Source organism: Dipodomys ordii, unplaced genomic scaffold (genome assembly GCF_000151885.1).
Source record: "Dipodomys ordii isolate 6190 unplaced genomic scaffold, Dord_2.0 Scaffold24, whole genome shotgun sequence".
NCBI lineage: Eukaryota > Metazoa > Chordata > Mammalia > Rodentia > Heteromyidae > Dipodomys > Dipodomys ordii.
The window spans coordinates 182804-204862 of NW_012267240.1; the positions used below are offsets into that span (position 1 = coordinate 182804).

A 22059-nucleotide genomic window follows, 5' to 3' on the forward strand; every position below is an offset into this window, starting at 1 on the left:
GGGGGCTGGGAAGGTGGCTCAGTGGTAGAGCGCTTGCCCTGCATGCCTGAGGCCCTGGGTTCGATTCCTCAGCACCACATAAGCAAAAAGAAAAAAGCCGGAAGTGGCGCTGTGGCTCAAGTGGTAGAGTGCTAGCCTTGAGCTGAAGAGCTGAAGGACAGCGGCCAGGCCCAGAGTTCTGGCCCCACCAAAAAAAACAAAAAACAAAAAGAAGCCTGTGAGCTGAGCACTGGTGGCTCACGCCTATGATCTTGGCTACTGAGGAGGTTGAGATCTATGGATCACACTTCAAAGCCAGCCCAGGCAGTAAAGTCTGTGTGACTCTTATCTCCAGTACACTACTCAGAAAAAGCCAGATGTGGCACTGTGTCTCAAATGCTAGAGCACTAGCCTTGAACAGAAAGAAGCTCAGGGACAGCATTCAGGCCCAGCATTTAAGATTCAGGCTGGCACACCCAAAGAAGCCTGCACCATCATCTCTTCTAACTTTGGCACCTGCATCTCAGCTGTTACCATCAGTCAGATTCTAATGCGCTGCTGTTACTTCAGTTTTTGCCCATTCTTTCTCATACTATCCTGAGTAGCATAGTCTAGCTGCTTCCTGAAACTCTCAGTTCATCTCACATGACATTTACTGTCATGCATTTTAAACTTTTGTTCAAGTCTCAAGTCCCTTTTTAGTCTTAACATTGATTATTTCGTGCAGAGCGTTGCTTAGAGTTGCTTGCTGGATATATGTTGAACTGAGTAGATGAAACTGAAGTTAAATAAAGAAGGAGTTTGGTTTAGTTTGAGAGTATTACATTTCCATTAAAAGAGTTTAACACTGGGATTGTAGCACAGTGGTACTGCACTTGCCTAGCTCGCATGAGGTCATGGGCTCAGTCCTCAGTATTAGAACACACACACAAAAAGAGCAAAACAAAAAATTTACATTTTATTTATAGTGTATTCCCTAACTCCACTCAAAAACTATTCCATACCCAGTACAGGAGTAAAGAATAAATAGAGAAATTCCAATGATTTAAGATTTAGAAGAATAAAGAGCTTAAAATAAAACAGTAATTGCAATTTGAGTTCTGAATTCTGCTCTGAATTTTCTATTAGCCAGTTCAGAGGAAAAAAGAAAAGAAAAGGAAGCTCAGGCGAGCTAGGACATAGTTGGAGGAAGAAAGTTCTAACTAACCTTAAACTTTAGTGGCGACTTTATCATGATTTCTCTGTTTAAAGTATTGAATAACACAATTCATAGTTAGCATTGGTTTATAAAAGATTAGACTTATTTTTCAATGTTTTCCTCATTTTATTTTATTTTATTTTATTTTTTGTCAGTCATGGGGCTTGAACTCTGGGTTTGGGCACTGTCCCTGCACTCTTCAGCTCAAGGCGAATGCTCTACCACTTACACCAGTTTTCTAGTGGTTTTTATTGGAGATAAGAGTCTCATGGACTTTCCTGCCCGGGCTGGCTTTGAACTACGATCCTCAGAACTCAGCCTCCTGAGTAGCTGGGATTACAGGCGTGAGCCACCGATGCCCGGCTCTCATTTTATTTTTGAAGGGAACAAGAGGGATCTGTGGATCCAACTCTTCATCCCCAAATGTGGGGTGTGACTGAGCAAGCTAGGGTTCTCTGCAGATCAGGCTGCCTTCCCAAAGACACAGCCTTCTAGTGCCTCCTTGGTCAATGTCCTTCCCTTGAGGCCACATGAGAGAATCTGTGGCTCTCTAGCTTGAACTGACTGGCAAGTGTTCTTTCTGTGTTTGTGTAACAGTGTTCCTCCAGAAACTGGAATTGGCCTCTGTGGGTGACTCTGGTGTGAGAGCCACTTCACAGCTGGGAGGCTTTGAGGCCATGCAGAGAGGGAGGACATGGATTCTATGTTCTCTCTCAAGAGATCTCTTTCTATTGTCCACCTGGACCCAAGACAGAGACCCAGTTCCTGGTCCTTTTCCTTTAGTAATGGGCACATTTGTTTTCAAATCATTTACTCAGAGCACGGCTCTGCATAGATTCTAGGCTTCTGAAGGAATCTCAATTCAACGCCATTACTCCAAGGAAGACAGAGCTCATCTTCTGTCCCCAAGTGGATATTAATTTAAGTCACTTCACTTCTGAAGCAGTATTTGTGCATACATGCACAAACATGCAAACATGCACACACATATGAACACATGCACAACCAGGCAGCCAAAGGGTCACTTCCTCCCAACTACTATTTTGTGCATTTCTTTTTTATTTTTGACCACAAAGGTTTCATTTCCTTGTTTCTTGGAAGCTCAGCTATGCATTTAGAAGATTTGCTTAGCAAAAGAAGCTAACTAGAAATCTAACATACAGCATGCTTCCAACCATATGGCATTCTCAGAAAAACAAAACTATGGATACATGAAAACAATGAGCAAGGAAAGAGGGAGGGAAGGAAGGGAGGAAGGAACGAAGGAACAAAGGAAGGAAGGAAGGAAGTACTGAAAGCTTTTAGGTTGGCAGAACTGGTCTATACCATAGTGAAATGGGCTGAACATCCAAACTCATAGGATGAATGACATTATAGGCTGGAGGTAAAAATCACATACAGATATTACTTCATCAGTTGTAATCAATACTCATACCAACTGTAAGACATTACTAATAGGAGAACTGAGTGTAGAGGTAGCACAGGAGGACAAAAGGAGCTCTATACTTCCTGCTAGGTTTCCTGCAGACTTGTAACTGCTCTAAAACATAAAGTGCTACTTCTTTTTGATTAATTAATTACTCTAGCATATGTACTGTTTTTATAGTGGAAAGGCTTTCAGATAATCGTACCTACCATTTTCCCACAAATGTTCCACAGGTTTTCTATTTTGTTTTGATAGTTTTTTTTACTCTAAAATCAATATAACTGTTTCATGCAATACAAATACTTTTATCTGTTTCCTTTGTCTTAGAGCCTTCATGGAGACTTAGAACCAGCATCATTTTCCTGGACATATGAAGAAATTAAAGAAGTTCACAAGCGATGGTGGCAATTGAGAGATAATGCTGTAGAAATCTTTCTAACAAATGGCAGAACACTCTTGTTGGCATTTGATACCACCAAGGTAAATTCAACCTTAAGTAATAAGATGCCTGCCATCTAGGCAAGCATGTGACCAAGGCTCATACTAATTATGTAAATTTTAATTTAAACTGAAATCATGTAGTGAAATGTTTTATCTCTTGGCCTTTACTAAAGTAAATCCTTGAACCTATTAGCATTTTTTGACCTGTAAAATTGTATTCAGTTCGGGTTCCTCCAGAAGACTAAAAGAAGTACAAGAAGGGCCATCTTTTTCCTTCCTTCCTTCCTTCCTTCCTTCCTTCCTTCCTTCCTTCCTTCCTTCCTTCCTTCCTTCCTTCCTTCCTTCCATCTTTTATTTCTTTGTTCCTTTCATTCTGGTGATTGGATTCAGGGGCACATGCTTGGTAGACAGTTGCTCTGCCACTGCACCATACCCCTAGCTCTTTTGCTTTTAGTCCATTTTTCAGACAGAGGTCATATACTAGCCAGGCTGGCCTTGAACCATAATCATCCTGCCTCTGCTTCCTGAGTAGCTGAGACCAAAAGCATGCACTACTATGCCGTGTGTGTGTGTGTGTGTGTGTGTGTGTGTGTGTGTGTGTGTGTGTTTTGTTAGTTAATTGGAGATAAGAATCTCACAAACTTTTCTGCCCAGGCTGGCTGAACCACAATCCTCAGATCTCACCCTCCTGAGTATCTAAGATTCAGGCATGAATCAGAAGCACCCAGCTGCTAACTTTTGCTAAGACTGGCCACAGACTTTGTTCCTTCTATCTCCAAATCCTCAGTAGCTGAAATTATAAGCATGAGCTCCTGCTCATGACAATCCAACCCGTAATGCACGTTCCTTCATCTGCCATTTGTCTCAATCCCTTTGTGAAAACCCTTTAGGGGAAAGTTGTATGTACTTTCTGACTCCACTTCCTCCCTGAAGCTGTCTTCTGAACTGCTCCTGTCGCTGTATTTCCTCTCCTGGTCCTGTTTCCTGTTTCCTTGCTTGGCCTACCAGAAGCTTTCTAGACAGCTGGCTAGTCTTCCTCCTGGAAGAAGACTTCCCTGAGCTTCTGGGTTTCTACTTTTTCTCTCTTCACCTTCTCTTTCATGGGCATTTTATTCATCTTATTACATTCACCATGGGTATCTTTCTCAGACCTCTTCTTATCCCTTCTCATGGCTTGAAAATGCCATCTTAACAGCATACAGCTTTGGATCAGTGCCCAAGCCTCTCCCCCAAATGCCACATTTACAAATGTAAATAAATACATTTCTGTATAGAGATAAGTATTTTCTGGACATTCTAGGAACTAATGTTAGGTCTTCACTCTTGTAAGCCAGGAGCCCGTTTTTGCATTTGGTTATTTTTGAGGAAGCATCTTACTGTATTCTTCTGAGATCTTCTTATTTGTGTTTCTTCATATTCCTGGGGAAAATAGGCATACACCAGTATGCCTAGCCATTGATTGAGATGGAATTTCAGAATCTTGCATATGCCTGGATTGCTGTTGAACAATAATCCCCTGATCTCTACCTCCCATACCTGGCTCTGCTCTTACATATTGGGAGTCATAAAATGACTTGTACTGGCATCTTTTTGGAAGTCACCAACTAGAATCTCAAACTTAGTATACACCAAACTTAAATGAACTGAATCTTCCTCTAAAATTTCCTTTAATTTTTTCCTATCTCTGTAGGCAGAAATTTCATCTTTCTAATGTCCATGCCATAAACCCTGAGGGTATCTAGACTCACCCAGTTCTCTCACACTCTGTCTACTATACTACACTGTACTTGTCTAGAAAAAAATACACTTTCTTCTTTGATTTTTTTAACATTTTAATTGTATTTTTAAAAATTTGTTATTATAAAGGTGATGTACAGCGGGGTTACAGTTTTCATTGATTTTTTTATCTGTATAGAAGTGACTTTTGTGCATAACTCAGAAGTTATGAACAACAAAGCCTAGCCATTGTGGCTCTCATCTGTAATCCTAGCTATGCAGGAGGTCAGGATCAATTGATCATGATTCAAAGCCAGCCTGGGCAGGAAAGTCCATGAGTCTCATACCTCCAACTAACCAGCAGAAAACTGGAAGTGGAACTGTGGCTCAAAAGTGGTAGGACAGTAAAAAAAAAAAAAAAAAAAGTGGTAGGGCACTAGCCCCAGGCCCTGAGTTCAAGCCCCACAACTGAAAAAAAAAGTTATAAATAACAACTTAGAAGTTACTACCAAGTGATCTTAGAATATTTTCCCAGCAGCAAGGTATAATAACTGAGAGCCTATGTCTGGAGGAAGACGTTCTGCACCTGTACCCTGTTTAGCTCACATCATTACTCCTCCTACTTAGGAGGCTAAAGTCTGAGGATCATAGTTCAAAGCCAGCCTGATAGGTTCTTGCCTCCAATTAACCACCAAAACCAACAAACAAAAAAAGCCAGAAGTGGAGCTATGGCTCAAGTAGTAGAGCAATAGCCTTGAGCAAAAAAGCTCAGGTACAGTGCTTAAGATCTGAGTTCAAGCCCCAGGACTAACACAAAATTTTTTTTCCTTCAAAATTTGATATCAGTAGTAACCTGATTTACTCTGGAGAAAAGTGTCTGTGAGCTTAAAATATCTGAGTCTTTTCTTCCTCTTCCCTGTTAGGTCCGTGATGATGTTTATCACAATATACTCACAAATAACCTCCCAAATCTTCTGGAATATGGTAACATCACTGCTTTAACAAATCTGTGGTATGCTGGACAAATTACCAATTTTGAATATTTGACTCACCTAAACAAACATGCTGGTCGATCCTTCAATGATCTCATGCAGTATCCGGTGTTCCCATTTATACTCTCTGACTATGTTAATGAGACCCTTGATCTCAATGACCCATCAATCTACAGGTGAGTAAGAGCATTACCATCTTTCAGAGTCACCATATGCTGTATTGATGTCATTGAGGTTTTCCACAAAATATCATAAAATTCTTCATAGCATGCATAAAAATAAAGTGACTGTTTAATCATTTACCTAATCAGCTCAACTCAGTAATTAAGAATAACAAAACTCTTACCAAACTGATGTCATCTCTCTTTCTGATTTTAGACATTCTCTTAGATAGCTGCAGTGCTATTATTATATGTAAGAAAATTAATAACAGTTCCATCAACTAGCCAGTCCATTTTCACATGTCTCCTGGTTATCCTAAAGATGCTCTTTTTGTGATTAGTTGGCAACAGGCCCACTGTTGTTTTTTATTTTATATGTGTGTATATGTATATACGTGTGTATATGTATATATCCTTTTAATTGTTTGCATATAAGTTTTTTTCTTTATTTTCTTCTGACATTGACTTGTTCAAAACAAAAAAAGTTATTTATTTTGTGCACTTCACATTCTGTGGTTGCTGATTTCTTTCTGTGGCATCCATGATTTAGTTTGCTTCTCTAGCATCTATTTTCTAGAGACTGAGAATTCATTCTTGAGGCTTGCTCAAGTTCACCCCTGTATTTTGGCAAGCAGCCACTGAAGATAGTGATGTCTAGGTTGATACTAGAAGCCTGTGATTTTCCTTTCTGGTAGTGCTTGTGATGAGCTGTAGGTTCAGGGTCCCAGTGACTCATGTCTCATGTCTTATCAGTTGTTGATTATTGCTTAAAAATACCATTTCACAGTATGTTCACAAATAAAATAAAATAAAATTAAAAAAATACCATTTCAATAGGGCCAACAAATAGTGATTTCTTATTTTCTCATATATCCTAAATTTACTGGAAGAAAGTATACAATCTGAGCCTAGGATATATCTTTTGTCAGAGAGCAAAGGAATTGCTGGGCACTGGTGGCTTATGCCTGTAATCCTAGCTACTCAGGAGGCTGAGATCCTCAGATCTCAGCCAGCCCTGTCAGGAAAGTCTGTGAGACTTTTATCTACAGGAAACTTGACATAGCACTGTGGCTCAAAGTGGTAGAGCTCTAGCTTTGAGCAGAAGAACTCAGTGATAGTGCCTGGGCCCTGACTAATACAAGAAAGAGAAAGAGGGAGGGAGGAAGAGGGAAGAACGGAGGGTGTGTGTTGGGGGGGGGGGGAGAAATGAACATTTTCTCAAAAAGACACAGAAGCCAGGCTTGGTGACACATAATCTCAGTTACTTTTGAGACAAAGGTAGGAGTATCTCACTCCTAGATCCCAGCCTGAGTTAAAAGGGAAAAAAGGATGAAAAATGACACAAAAGACATTTAAATGCTTCTCACTGCCTAATACAGAGCAATCAGAATAGAAGAGAAAAATGACTGCAAGCAGTTGAAGTGCATTGAAGTGCAAAGGTGCACTAGCTCATAATTGCATAGGTTAAGGGGACCCTTATCTGAATACTGGGGACCAGAGTGGCTTAGATTTGGGAGTTCAGATTTTGCAGTATTCTGAGGCTTTACCAGTTGAGCATCCTTAATCTAAAACCGAGATCTGAAATACTCCACAATTTTAAATTTTGAAGCTTTGAATGTTCTTCGTAAGAAGTTACAAATTTTGGAGTTTTTTGGATTTCAGATTTTCTGATTAGGAATGCTGAAACCCATATGGCATTTTGAAAGACCAAATACACACACACACACACACACACACACACGCACGCACGCACGCACGCACGCACGCACGCACGCACGCACGCACGGCAAAACAAACCTCCTATTTCTCGTGGGAAGTAAACAGAGCACCAATTACTTATTTTGAAATTTGAGAATTCAAGGAAAAATCAATATTCTATCTTTTCTAAATGAACTGTATTTTGCTCATTTAGTTGAAAAAAATTCTCAGTTAAAAAATTAACTCCAAATATTCCAGTTGTTATATATGTTAGTGTTTTAATAATTTTAACGGTCAAAAATGGCCTAGCAAAGAAATCATATCCTATTTAATGCACTTTTTGATTTAAAAAAGAGCAAGTGGCATGTTGTTTCTCCTTTAGACATTTTATACACTGTTAGACATTTAAACACTTTACACATTGCTGATATAAATAGATATGGTCTTTTTGGAAGGCAATCTGACAGTGTATTCAAAGAACTCTCAAAATGTGCATACTCTGCTTTAGCAGTTTAGCTTCTAGGAACTTTTTTTTTTCCTGTGGGAAATGTGAAGTTCATGTGCTCTACCAGAAAGGCTCCATCTCACAGTAAGTTTCATGGTGGCAGGAACCTGTCTTGTCTAGTCATTGCTTGTCTTAGTGACTGGTGCACAAAGATTATTGTAGAAGTATGTTATATGCATAGAAACATACTCAAGCAAAGGATCTACTTACATTCTACTAAAATGTTTTACCTATGGATTCTACTGCTGTGACTGCTTTGGGGTTTATTCTGCTTGTTCTCCTGTAATTTTTTTTATTTTTCAGACAGAGCATTAATACAATTGTATCCAAAAGATTTATCTACAGCATTTATGAAAAATTACATGCAAAGATCTTACCATGATTTCTTCCTATCTATTGACAAAAATTTTAGAATTCAGAAAGTCCCAACAACAAAAATTGTGCTCAATGTCACTATGTTGATGTCTCTAGAAAATAATAAGTTAACAAAAACAATAAGTGTAATTCTGGACATGCAGAACTGTTTGACTAACTAAACCTTGGGCAAATCTTGCTGTTGTTCTAATTATAATGCTATCTGCTGAAACTCCAGGTGTGCCAGGCAGCTGATCCCTCAGCCCCAGATGCTCCCCACTCCCCACACATACTCCATCAGAGGCTTTTCTCCTCTCAAACAGTGCACAGGAATGCCACATGACCTGATGTGTGGTGTTTACACTTACACTGGGCACATCTTTGTCACTCAGCACCTACTTAGATAGCAGACTATATACTCACTCCAAAATCACAATTTGCTATGTTTAGCATGTGTTGGTTCTGCAGTTTTTATTGATAGACTGGGAACTTCCCAACCTCTCAGCATGATCATAATTTCTGTCCAAACCAGGCTTCCCATCATTGAGTCTGGGAAATGGGAGATAACAGCTCAGGGACTGGATCAGTGTCAGTTGATTGGAGGAGAATGCCCAGGTAGAGGGAGCAGTCCTTTGTAGGTTATGTCTGAGTCAGGAGTTCCTAATGCTAGCATAGCTCTGTGGAAAATTCCACCATAGTAGTTTATGACGTATAGGTTTTCTGATTTTGTTTTTTTCCTGGTCTTGGGCTTGAACTCTGGGCTGGGGCGCTGTCTCTAAGCTCCCTTTTGCTCAAGGCTAGTGCTCTACCACTTGAGCCACAGTGCCACTTCTAGCTTTCTGTGTGATTAATTAAAAGTAAGAGTCTTGTGGACATTCCTGTCCAGGCTGGCTTCAAACCTCCTGAACAATGAGCTATAATTATTTATTTATTTATTTATTTATTTTTATTTTGTCGGTCATGAGGCTTTAACTCTGAGCCTAGGCTCTGGCTAGCTCAAGGCTAGTGCTTTACCACTTAAGCCATAGCTCCACTTCCAGTTTTCTGGTGGTTTATTGGAGATAAGAGTCTCACAGACTTCCTGCTGGGCTGTCTTTGAACCGTGATCCTCAGATCTCAGCCTCCTGAGTAGCTAAGATTACAGGTGTGAGCCACTGATGCCCAGCGAAATTTAATTTTTAATTGTGACTTTGCAACATGTATAAGCAGTACACTGAGGACTGAGCCTCTTGTTGATCATTTTATCTCTCTTTTTTTTTAAAGATGTAGACATAGGCAACTTAATTCAGACAGTGTCAAATTGTTTCATGTTCTTTCTACCATCCCTTCCTTTGCAGAAATCTCTCTAAGCCGATAGCTGTGCAGTATAAAGAAAAAGAAGATCGTTATGTGGACACATACAAGGTAGCTTTAGCTTTTACTGGCTCTTGGATAAATGAAAGATGGAGATAAGTTTAACAGACTTAAGCTTCACCTAATTTTAAATTGATAGTGTTGATTTTCCCGTTTTTCACTTCTACTTGCACAACTAGAATTTAAAATTAAGAATACTTTGTCTTAATTTTCTGAAAACACCTTCAAAAATTAAGAAAAAGAAAATGTTTTAGCATAAATTAAAAGGTTACAGTCCATTGTTTCTTCAAGCATAATATATTTCTTTGAAAATCACAAATATTTTCAGAGACATGCTATTCATATCTAAAAGAACTTTTTATATAATATTAATAGACCTGCTAATTAATTTAGTAAATATAAAAATAAAATCAATTCATATACCGTTATGCTATTATATATTAAATATTGACATATTTATTTGTATCATACCCTTGCTAGTTACATCCAAAAAATTACACTTTTTTAAAGAAATTTATCAGATCTGAAACTTACTAAATAGAAATGAGACTATATGTTTAAGTAGAAGCAAATCTACTTGTTTATTTATAAATATCATATAATCTTATTGAAGGTTCTGGGAAATTGAAAAAAGTTGCTTGCCACATCTTACACTCTTCACAGAGTATCAAGAAGGAAGCAGAAGAAGCAATTTCCTCATATTCACCACATTATTTATGTCACTTTCACTGATTGGTCTACATTTGGAACTGGGACAGTTTGGAGAGTCAGGAAGTACCTCTTACTAATGCATTTTCCCTGGGCCAGCAGTGTGGCTATGGTAGAGCCAGCAAGGCTAGCAAGCCAGGCAAGCAAAGGGTCCTGGGTTCAGTCTCCAGCATTCACTCCACCTGTTACCAGAGCCAGCAAGCCACGGGTATGAGTAGTGTGCAGATACTTAACTCAGCTTTATGATGGGAGGAGTAGGAAAAAAGATGATTATATTCTTTTTTATTGTGCAACAGCCCTGTAAAACAGCCTTCAGGTGTTCTATTAGTACTCCTAGCATGTGATATCTGTGCCTTCCTCCTCTAGAGATGCATTTCTCTGAAAAAGTCTACTGTATCATGAAGCTCCAGTAGCAGGAGCAGCTCTTGTTTTTTTTTGATGGGGGGGTTGTTTGGGGGTTTTTGGTTGTTGTTAGTATTTTTTAGGGTTGTTTTTTTTTGGTCGGTTGTAGGGCTTGAACTCAGGGCCTGAGCATTGTCCCTGAGCTTTTTTGCTCAAGGCTAATACTCTGCCACTTCGTTTTTCTAGTGGTTTCTTGGAGATAAGAGTTTCATGGACTTTCCTGCTTGGGCTGGCTTCGAACTGTGATCCTCAGATCTCAGACATGAGCCACCACCACCCAGCTCAGCTCTCATTTTTGAGTGCTTGATCAGCATACGCACTAGTAACCCTACTTGTGAGTGGAGTGCGGGAGTGAGGACACAGAGTGGGGGCTGGTTACCTATGGGAGGTGAGTGAGGAGGTACAGAACGCAGGTGGCTCTCACGTGGCCAGGCCTTAGCAGGCTCCAGGAAGATTGGACACTCAGGATGGCCAGGGTCTGTGTACTGTAGAGAAGGAGAACAAGCTAAAGAGAATAGTGACAGAGGAGTATGGACAAGAAAACCAGCAAAGCGTTCCCAGCTCTGCCTAGTACACCCCCTCATGAACTGCCGGCTCTGTGTCCTCAGTACTTGGAGGAAGAGTACCGCAAAGGAGTGCGGGAAGACGATCCCATGCCACCTGTGCAGCCCTATCACTACGGCTCCCACTACTCCAACAGTGGCACCGTGCTCCACTTCCTGGTCAGGATGCCTCCCTTCACCAAGATGTTTCTAGCCTATCAAGGTATGTGACAAGCTTTTCAGAACTGCCCCAAGTCACCAGAAGCCTGGGTCGGCTTCTGGAAAGCTACCTGAAAGTAACCAAATTCTAGGAAAAAGAATTCTCCCATCAGTAAAATTCTCCTCAAAATAACTGGAGATGGTAGCTTCAAATTAAACATGTCTAAGTTTATAAAAATGCAATTTTTATTTAAAAAGTTAAAATATAATTCACAAACCACAAATTTCACCCTTCAAAATATATTCAACTCAGTTTTAAAGTCTTTTTAGCCTAACATAATTATTTTAGATCTAATACGTGATTTTGGAGCCTGAGTACTTGGTTTGTATAGCAGTTATCTGCTGGAGGTTGCTGTGGCAGAGGGAACACAGTTGTTTCTTACAGCATAGATAGCTGGAGAGCCATGCCAGCACCCGCTCTGTCACCTGCCTGCTTGGAGATCTTCCACCTGGGTGTTTGGAGTGGCAGCCCAGGCTGAAGGTGACTTAGGAGGGAACTGCAGACTGTCATGCTAAGAGGACACACTCTGTCACCCTCTAATGAGAACTGAGCTAGTAGCTCTGCACTTGTACCTCATGACCCTTAGAGTTCTTCAGGGAATCTACCCATTCAGTTTGTCTTGGACTTTCTGACATTTTTCACTCTTCAACAACCTGTTGGAGGAAGAAATTTGTATTCTCCCTGCTTTTTCTATGTAATGGGCTGCCCCTGTATAAACACAAAGCAGATGTCCCTCATGATGGCTGTATAGATGTTTTCTCCCTCATTCTTGGTAGTTCAACATCAGCTTGGGAGTCTCCTATAAGCACGGTCTCCTGTCATAGCTATCTCATAGCTATGGATGGGCCACTGCAGTGTGTAACAGAACTGCCACCTCCTCCACCTAGAACTGTTGTTTTGTTGTTGCTATTTTTGTGGTGCTGAGCATCAAATCAGGGTCTTTTGCAGATTAAGTAAGGGCTATACATTTCCACCCAGAAGACTGTTTTTATTAATGTATAAATTTTCCACTCATCTAAAATCTCAATCTTCACTCATGACTATTATAAATATATTTGTATATAGTATTAGATTTTCTTCATGGTATATTTTTGCTTAAGGTTGTGTTTTGGTTATGTTGTGTATTGTGTTGTGGTGTGTGTGTGTGTGTGTGTGTGTGTGTGTGTGTGTGTGTGTGTTGTCTGTCACAGGTCTCAAACTCGACTTGGGCACTGTTCTGAGCCCTTTTGTTCCAGATTAGTGCTCTACCACTTTGAGTCACAGCACTACTTCCAGAACCACCAGAAGGTGGTTCATTGGAGATAAGAATCTCATGGACTTTCCTGCCCAGGCTGGCGTTGAATCATAATCCTCAGATCTCAGCCTCCTGAGTAGCTAGGAGTATAAGCATGAGCCACCAGTGCCCAACTTGCACAAGTTTTTAAAACCCTGATACCACCCTAACTCTTACTCATTTTCATACATTAGCTTGAAATGATTTCTATTGGCTTTTGAATTAATTTTTATTGATACTGAGAATTCAGGGTCTCATGCTGGATAAGCATGATTTTTTTATTTTTTATTTATTTATTCTTTTGCCAATCCTGAGAGCTGAACTCAGGGCCTGCGTGCTGTTTTTGAGCTTTTTTGCTCAAGGCTAGCACTGCCACTTGGAGCCACAGCTCCACTTCTTGAGCTTAATTAGAAGTAAGGGTCTCACAGACTCTCCTATATGTTTCTTATTTTCAAGATAGGATCTTACTTTGTGTCCAGGCTGGCTGGACTCTGATCCTTCTATTGGGGCTGCCCTTTGTCACCATGATGACAGATTTTTTTTTTTGGCGGGGGATCCAATCATGGGGCCTGAACTCTGGGCCTGGGTGCCCAGGGCTCAAGAGCCACAGAGCCACTTCCGGCTTTTTTCTTTTTGCTTCTGTGATGCTGAGGAATCTAACCCAGGGCCTCATGCATGCAAGGCAAGCACTCTACCACTGAGCCACCTTCCCAGCCCCGATGACAGATTATTGTGTCCAACCATTGTGCTTTCCCCAAAGCTTGGATAGACATAAGTTTGCACCAGCCACCCAGCCATTGATTGAGATTGATTTCACAAACTTTTATGTCTGGCCTGACCTTTAATCACAAATCTTGATCTCTGCCTCCCAAGTAGGTAGGGTTGTAGGCATGAGCCACCATGCTGGCTTGAGTTTATATCTTGATTTATGGTATAATTCAGGGGTTTCCACAATTGCCACTGTAGTTGCTTTGAGCTACATACTTTCTTTGTTGAGGGGGCTGCACTGTGCATAACATTTTTAGTTGCATCCCTGGCCTCTGATGCCAGTGGCACATCCTCACTTCACTCCAAGTTGGCATAGGCCAGAGCATCTTAAAATTTGATCAGAATCCATGTGTGCTTCTCTTGTTCCACAGTTCGCTAGTCCACTGTAGATGCTGTGACCCCACCATTGCCTGACACAATGTCCCCGCTCACCTTCTGGGAGAAAGTAAACCTTTGTAAATCTTAATTTTTCCCAGAGTTTGTTTAGTGGGCAGGCAGTGCTATCTAACATAGCAAACTACATGACAAAGTGATGAAACTAGTATAGAAAGCTACTTGATAGAGCCCTGAGGTGTGGATAAAAAATTAGACAGCATCCTTTTGGAACTCTTCCTTTGCTAATGCTGCTAGTTTGTTATGCTCTATATGAAAGGCAGGTTCATGGCTGAGTGATGCCAGAGATGTTGTAGACGATTGGTATAGTCCTAAGAAGCTCATTCACTGCTGGACTTTTCTTCTTGCTGGCCTGCCTGTAGCAGTATATCACATCATTGCTGGCCAAAACAAGGCAGGGAAAGTGGAAGCCCATATATTTCTAATGTATGCAAATTCAAAAATTAAAACAACTGGGAGAGAGCAAGAGAAGGGGTGACACTGTCCAGAAAGAAATGTACTCATTACCTGATTTGTGCGTGGGGCCAGTGGCTCATACCTATAATTCTAGTTACTCAGGAGGCTGAAATCTGAAGATCACATTTCATAGCCAGCCCAGGCAAATAAACCCATCAGACTCTTATCTTCAGCTAGCTACCCAAAAGGCCAGAAGTGGAGCTGTGGTTCAGGTGGTAAAGTGCTAACCTTGAGCAAAAAAGGTCAAGGATAGCATTCAGGCCTTGAGTTCAAGCCCCAGGACTGGCCAAAAAAAACCCCAAAACTCATTACTTGACTTATATAGCTATAACCCCTCTGTACATAGCCTTTAAAATAACAAAAAAAAATTTAAACTAAGAAAAGAAAATAACAAGCCAAAGCTAGTTATTGATTATTAGTAGTTAATGAACAAGAGTGTGCTTAGTTTTGATTTTGTTCATAGGAAACTTTTTTTTTGTCAGTCTTGGGTCTTGACTTCAGGGCTTGGGCACTGTCCCTGAGCTTCATTTGCTCATGGCTAGTACCCTACCACTTGAGCCATAGCCATCACTTCCAGCTTTTTCTGTTTATGTGGAACTGAGGAATGGAACCCAGAGCTTCACGTATGCCAGGCACTCTACCACAAAGCCACATTCCCAGCCTCATAGGAAACTTTATTTAGTGCTTTAGCTCAGAGTTAGAGCATCTAAAAAACCAAACTGCCTACCTTAAAACCAAGAAAATGGAGAACAAATTGTCTTAGCAATTAGAAGTGAAGGAATAATTTTGCTTCCTGGAAAGGAAGAGATTATTGTTTAATTTATTAGCATACATTATGAATTGTACAAAGTTTTATTGTGATCTTTACATCCATATGGTATAGTGTACTATGACAAACTTTACCCTGTCTATATTACTTTTTCTCAATCCCATTTGTCCTCTCCCCCCTTTTTTAAAATAGGTTTCAGTAGTTTTCATTATGTTACTGTCATGTGTACACATAGTGTACTTTATCATACTTACATCCCATTATCCATTAAAAAAAAGCAAAAGCAGAAACCTGTTTACCTATTATTTTTTCTTCTGGAGGTACCAGGATTTGAACTTAGGATCCTGTGGTTGCTAGTCATGAGCTCTACCACTTGAGCTAAATCTCCAGCCATCTTTTGCTTTATTTTTTAGATAACATCTCCTGTTACTTGCTTGGGGCAGGCCTCAGATCAGGATCCTCCCACATAGCTGGGATTACATGCACTTCCACATTCTTTATGTACTGATTGAGATAGTCTTGCTAACATTTTGCCCAGATTAGCCTAGATTCGCCAGTATTAGAGTAGTTAGGATAACAGGTATGAGCCATTATACCCAGTCAAATTTAAAGTTATTAGGTATTCATTTAATAAAGAAGGTCTTACATACTGGGTATGGATAATACCCCAAAGTTTGGCATAAAACTTTTCTACCTGACCTGGCCTTAAATTGAAGTTCTCCTGCTCAAAGCTTCCCAAGTAGCTAGAGTTAGAGGAGCGAGCCTCCAGCACCTGGCTGACTCGCTCCCTCTGTCCTCCTTTCTGTCCTTCTATCTGCCCGTACTGAGATTTGAACTCAGGACTTGCACCTTGAGACTCAGGCCCACCTCTACTTGAGTCATGTCTCTATTAGTATCTTAAATTATTTTGAGTAGCAAATGCTATGGCAGGCTTGAAATGGAACTAAATCTTTTATCTTAATTGTGTTATTTGTATTTGTAGATCAAAGTTTTGACATTCCAGACAGAACTTTTCATTCTACCAATACGACTTGGCGCCTCTCATCTTTTGAATCCATGACTGATGTGAAAGAACTTATTCCAGAGTTTTTCTATCTTCCTGAGTTCTTAGTTAACCGAGAAGGTAAGCCATCGTATCATTTCTAAATTATAATTTCTAAGAGCTTGGGATGATAGGGTACTTTTCCATTTCTCAGTCCTAATTCCTGAGTACCCAAATAAGAGAAATTCATTCCTCTAAGTATATTATTTTATTTCAAAGCAAGCTTGAGGATTTTTAGTGTTTCATAGGGCAATTCTATTTTTATAGGACAATTAGTTTATTCAACTGTTAAAATTATTTGTAAGCATATACTTCAGTTTTATTATACAAATTATTCTTCTGATTATAGAAGTTATATTCAGTGGCACTGTAGCTCAAATGGTAGAGTGCTCGCCTTGAGCTGAAGAGCTGAGGGACAGCGCCCAAGCCCAGAGTTCAAGCCCCACAAGCAACCAAAAAAAAAAGTTATATTCATAAGAGTCATGAATTTGTTAAAAGCAAAAATGTAGATTACTGAAAAGCTAGGTGAATGTATGAAGAAATCAGAGATAGGAATAAAACATTCTAAGCAGAATGGCATGGTAACCACAGGAGACTGGTGAATACAGTTCACCTTCTATGACACCATTGATCTGTGATGTTGGCCAGCCTTTCTGCACCTTACTAGAAGACCAGCTAACCCTGTAAGGTGCCTTTGTATTGTCTTCTTAACTTCATTCATGTGCGCATTTTGTCTCAGCCTCCTGAATGCTGAGATTGCAGAGGTATACCACTGCATCCACGTTCAAAGTATAAAGATAAGTACTACTAAGGTCTTTTTTACACTAGCAGACTAATAATATAGTTAGATGCAAACTCACTGACATTGTAGAAGAACCTTTTTATTGGATGTGTTGGTATTATTTTATTGGTTTAGGAATATGTCAGCAGAAAGGAAGTTAGAACAGACTGATACACTTGCCATAAACTTGATAGACTATAACAGTTCATTCTAGGAGTGTGTGTACTTGGTAGTAACTTTGTAAAACAAGTTTTTCTCAATATAAAGGTTGTTAAATTTACTGAAATGTAATGTCCGAAATCCGGAAATGGCTGTATAAAGCCTTGGTTTCATTTTGGTCTCATTTACAGTTGAATAGATAGCTAAACTCGGTGTATCTGAAGATCAAAGAGAGGAACCTTGGCGCCATGGGCTGTGGTTTTCTGCCTTTTGATCTGAGGATCATGGTTGTTATACTTTCATGTGTACTTTTTTATGTTGTTGGGTAGATTAACCTTTTATAAGTGGTAGAAGGGTACAACTGAAAGATCTCAGATTTCCATAGGATGCCATCTGTCCATGCAGCCCACCTGTAGGGAAATGAGGAGGGGAGCTGATTAGTCCTGCTGGACAGGCCAGCCCCTTACTGCTGCCTTCCTGGTTGTATTATACAATCCCCTGTTTCCAAGACCCATAAGTCCTGCTCAGTAGACTAGATGAAGTGTGCTCTGGGAGCTAAACATCCACGGTTTCATCTTCTCCCTTAGGATTTGATTTTGGTGTGCGTCAGAATGGTGAGCGGGTTAATCACGTCAACCTTCCTCCGTGGGCACGGAATGATCCTCGTCTCTTTATCCTCATCCACCGGCAGGCTCTCGAGTCTGACCATGTGTCCCAGAATATCTGCCACTGGATTGACTTGGTATTTGGGTACAAGCAAAAGGGGAAGGCTTCTGTTCAAGCCATCAATGTTTTCCATCCTGCTGTAAGTAAATCTTAAAGTAATCTGCACGGGTGTCAGAAGCTTTAAAATTGGCTATTAGGATGTTTCTTCTAAGATGCCAAAGTTAAGTCAGGCACTGGTAGCTCGCACCTATAATCCTAGCTGCTCAGGAGGCTGAGATCTGAGGATCGCAGTTATTAGACTTTCACGTGTATTTTTTATTTTGTTGGATAGATTAGCCTTTTGTAGAAACTTAACTTTTCTGTACCTAAATATGTATATTCATAAAGTAGATGATCATGGGCCCAAAAGAAGTTTCATAAACACACTTGAATTTAGCACCAGGAAGTATGCATTGTTTTTGTTTACATACTCAGAAATATTGTTCACTCTTTATGAGGTTATCCATGATAGTTAATCTGATCAGTTTGTATCTAATCAGTTGTGTTTGAAATAGAGACAACTAGAGCATTACCTGAAGTACAGCAACTTGCTGTTTGGCATTATGGTGGAGTCTTGCTTTATATTTGTAGCTAAACCTCATTCATGTTCTTTTACTCTTTTCATCTACAGACCTATTTTGGAATGGATGTTTCTGCAGTGGAAGATCCAGTTCAGAGACGAGCACTAGAAACCATGATAAAAACCTATGGGCAGACCCCTCGCCAACTGTTCCACACAGCCCATGCCAGTAGACCTGGAGGCAAGCTCAACATTGAAGGAGAGCTCCCAGCTGCCGTGGGACTGTTGGTTCAGTTTGCATTCAGGGAGACCCGGGAACAGGTCAAAGAAATTACCTATCCGGTATGTCAGTTTGGTTTCTGTAGAATTTAGCAAAGCCTGATTGGTATCTTTAGTGCCAGGCCCTTGCCCAGATTCTGTGGATGCAGAAATGGAATGACAAGCTCTGCTCTAGAGATTTGTGCCAGCTAATGTACGATGTACAGGAGCTAGAGCAATGTCCTGTGTGTGAAAACATGAAAATACCCTCTTGCTCATTCTCTCTTCTGTACTGTAGCTGTAGTTGGTGACATCAAGAGAGCCTGAGGAGCTCTGAGGAAATAAGAATTGATGTGCCAGGCAATAGTCTCCCTTCCCCCAAGATGGCCACATAATTAAGAGGATTATGTAAGCAAGAGGAGAGAAGCTGTCAGGACAGCACAGTGAGGGTGTGGTGTGCCTGTGTACACTGCATGGCCTGTTCCTGCCCCTCATCTACAGCCAGAAGCACTGGCCAGTGAGAGCAATGGTTTGGTTTACACTTAAAGAAGAACTTCGCAAGCTTCTTGTAATTATAGAAAATACTGCTTGTAAAAACAAGAGTTGGTATAATTTTTCCTGTAAATTGGAAACTCAAGCAAGCCTTCCCATACACGTCCACTGCTTCACTACTCTGTGCTTCACTCCACCCAAACTGTGTATTCTGTATTCCCCTAATTAATGGTATGGTGGCAGAAATAGAGCCCCAAGGGATATGTACTTTTTTTTTAAAGTAAGTTTTGAACTTAGGGTCTCATATTTGTCAGGCAGATGCTTTACCTCTTGAGCCACATACCCAGCTCATATTTGCTAAAGAGCAGCTAAAAAGTTGTATTTCAGATAAGGTCTTACATTTCTGTCTAGACTAGCCTCAGCAGTAATCCTCCTACCTACAGCCTCCCACATAGCTGGGATGACAGGCATTTGTCAGACACCCAGGCTTTTGTCTGGGCTAGCCTCAAACTCCAGTCCTCCCAAATTCTATCTTCTGGGTAGGTAGGGTTATAGGTATGAGCCATAGCACCTGGTATTTTATTTTTATTTTTTATTGTGAAAATACTGTACAGAGGGGTTACAATTACATGGGCAAGATAATGAGTACATTTCTTATCAAGCATTGTAGCTTCCTCCTTTGCTTCCCCTTCCCATCCCTTCCCATCCTCCCCCTGCCCCCCCCGCCCAATCCCCCCGCCCCCACCAAAGTTGTAAAGTTCATTTTCGACATAACAACTTGTACTTTTCATTGTTGCAATGGGTTCACCTGTATCCTTACTTAAACGACTGTTTTTCCCCTTCCCCTCCACAAATTATACTGACATCAAATACAGTGAAAGCACGGTTATACTGTGGGGGAGGGACATACAAAGCAACAAAGAAATAATCTTATAAATGCATTAGAAACAATCACATGAAAGAAAAAAAAACATTTGAATACATATCTTAGGGTTCATTTCCCTAGCATCACCTTATCTGACTTTTTCTGCTTGACTCAGCCATATACTGGATATTGCAAATAAGGGAAACCATAGGACCAGTGTTTCTTTGGGCTTGGCTTACTTCACTTAATATAATTTTTTCCAAGTCTTTCCATTTCCTAACAAATGGGGCAATATCATTCTTTCTGATGGAAGCATAGAATTCCATTGTGTATATATACCACATTTTCTTGATCCATTCATCTACTGAGGGGCATCTGGATTGGTTCCATCTCTTAGCTAGAGTAAATAATGTGGCAATAAACATAGTTGTGCTGGTAGCTTTAGTGTGGTCTTGTTTGTAAACATTTGGGTAAATGTCCAAAAGTGGGATTGCTGGGTCATAGGGGAGCTCTATGTGGAGTCTTTTGAGGAACCTCCAAAAATGACATAATTACAATGAAAATCATTAGCGTTCCATGGAAATGGCTGAAATTTGCTTAGTATGTTATTTTTTTAGATTTATGAGGAATTTCCTGTGAGAAGTTGAAAGTAAAACAACTGAATGTCTAAAACTGAATGTCTAAAACAAAACCCACTGGCAAAGAAGAGATTATGATAGAGTATAAAACAGTCAAAAGGAGAATGTAAAGAATAAAGTTGCTGGGAGGCACTCTAAAAGGCTGTTTACTCTAAAAGACTTTTTTCTCCTGATTGTCTTCCCAGTAATTGTTTTTACTTGGAGTGGGGAAATCATTTTCATCAGTGTGCGCAGGTGTTTAAACGCCCCTCTCTCCACTCCTCCCAAACACATCTTGCCAATCTTCAAGCTCCACATTCTTCTTTTATTATTTATTACTATCTTTAAAAACTGTATAAAGATGCTCGATTCCACATGTCAGTTATGAGTACAGTGCATCTTCCTCAGTGTCACCCTTTCCATTCTTCTTCCCTATCTCCCATCCCCATCCAACCCCCTCAAGTTACCTGGTTCCATTTTCACATATGGACATTGAGTATGATCACTGTATTCACCCACCCTCCTCCTCCATTTGCCCACCCCTTTCCTCATACCATCTCCCTCAGATAAGACAGGTTCAGATCCAGCTGTATGTTCTTGGAAACCTCTGGCTGCACTCTTGAGTGTTGTATGCTCTGGGTCTGTGCTCTCTCACTAAGTCTTGGCCATTTGTATCCAGCATCCTATGAGAAGCTACTATGTCCTGGCTCCTTGCATTTCAGAGTTTATAGTTAATGAGCGTTTCTCTACTGCCTGTACCTTAATAGGTGTCATATTCCCAGGTTATAGTCCCGTATCATCACCTTTAGTTATTTCAGCTAGCCTGAAGAGAAAATGTGCTTAGCAAAATTTTTTCCTTTGCTTCAGTTTCAAAGAGTTCTCAACTATTAACTGGGCACTTCCAGGCAAGCAAGGCCAGAACTATAGAATAAAAATGAAGTATGGCATCAGGTGCTAGTGGCTCAAACCTGTAATCCTATTTACCCAGGAAGCTGACATCTGAGGATCACAGTTTGAAGCCAGCCTGGGCTGAAAGTCTCCATGAGACTCTTATCTCCAGTTAAGCACCAAAAAAACAGAAGTGGAGCTGTAGCTCAAAGTGGTAGTGCACAGGCCTTGAACAAAAGAGATAGACCAAAAACAAAAGTAAAGAATGCATTGTTCTACATGCTAAGCAAAGGGAAGTCAAAACTTATAAAATAATTCTTGCCCTCTACGTAGTTTAGAATTTAAAATTTGAATAATTCTATATTTACTGGCTTAAAA

General features: G+C 40.3%; 1 protein-coding gene across 1 annotated transcript in view; it reads left to right on the top strand.

Moving 5' to 3' along the window:
* Positions 1–22059, top strand: part of Lyst (lysosomal trafficking regulator) — a 142950-nt gene that overhangs the window by 102583 nt on the left and 18308 nt on the right. Inside the window, exons 40-46 of the mRNA XM_013014561.1 lie at positions 2931–3083; positions 5684–5928; positions 9808–9874; positions 11542–11698; positions 16337–16477; positions 17924–18141; positions 18673–18903. Coding sequence (XP_012870015.1) covers positions 2931–3083; positions 5684–5928; positions 9808–9874; positions 11542–11698; positions 16337–16477; positions 17924–18141; positions 18673–18903 — 1212 coding nt within the window. The remainder of the gene's footprint in view (positions 1–2930; positions 3084–5683; positions 5929–9807; positions 9875–11541; positions 11699–16336; positions 16478–17923; positions 18142–18672; positions 18904–22059) is intronic.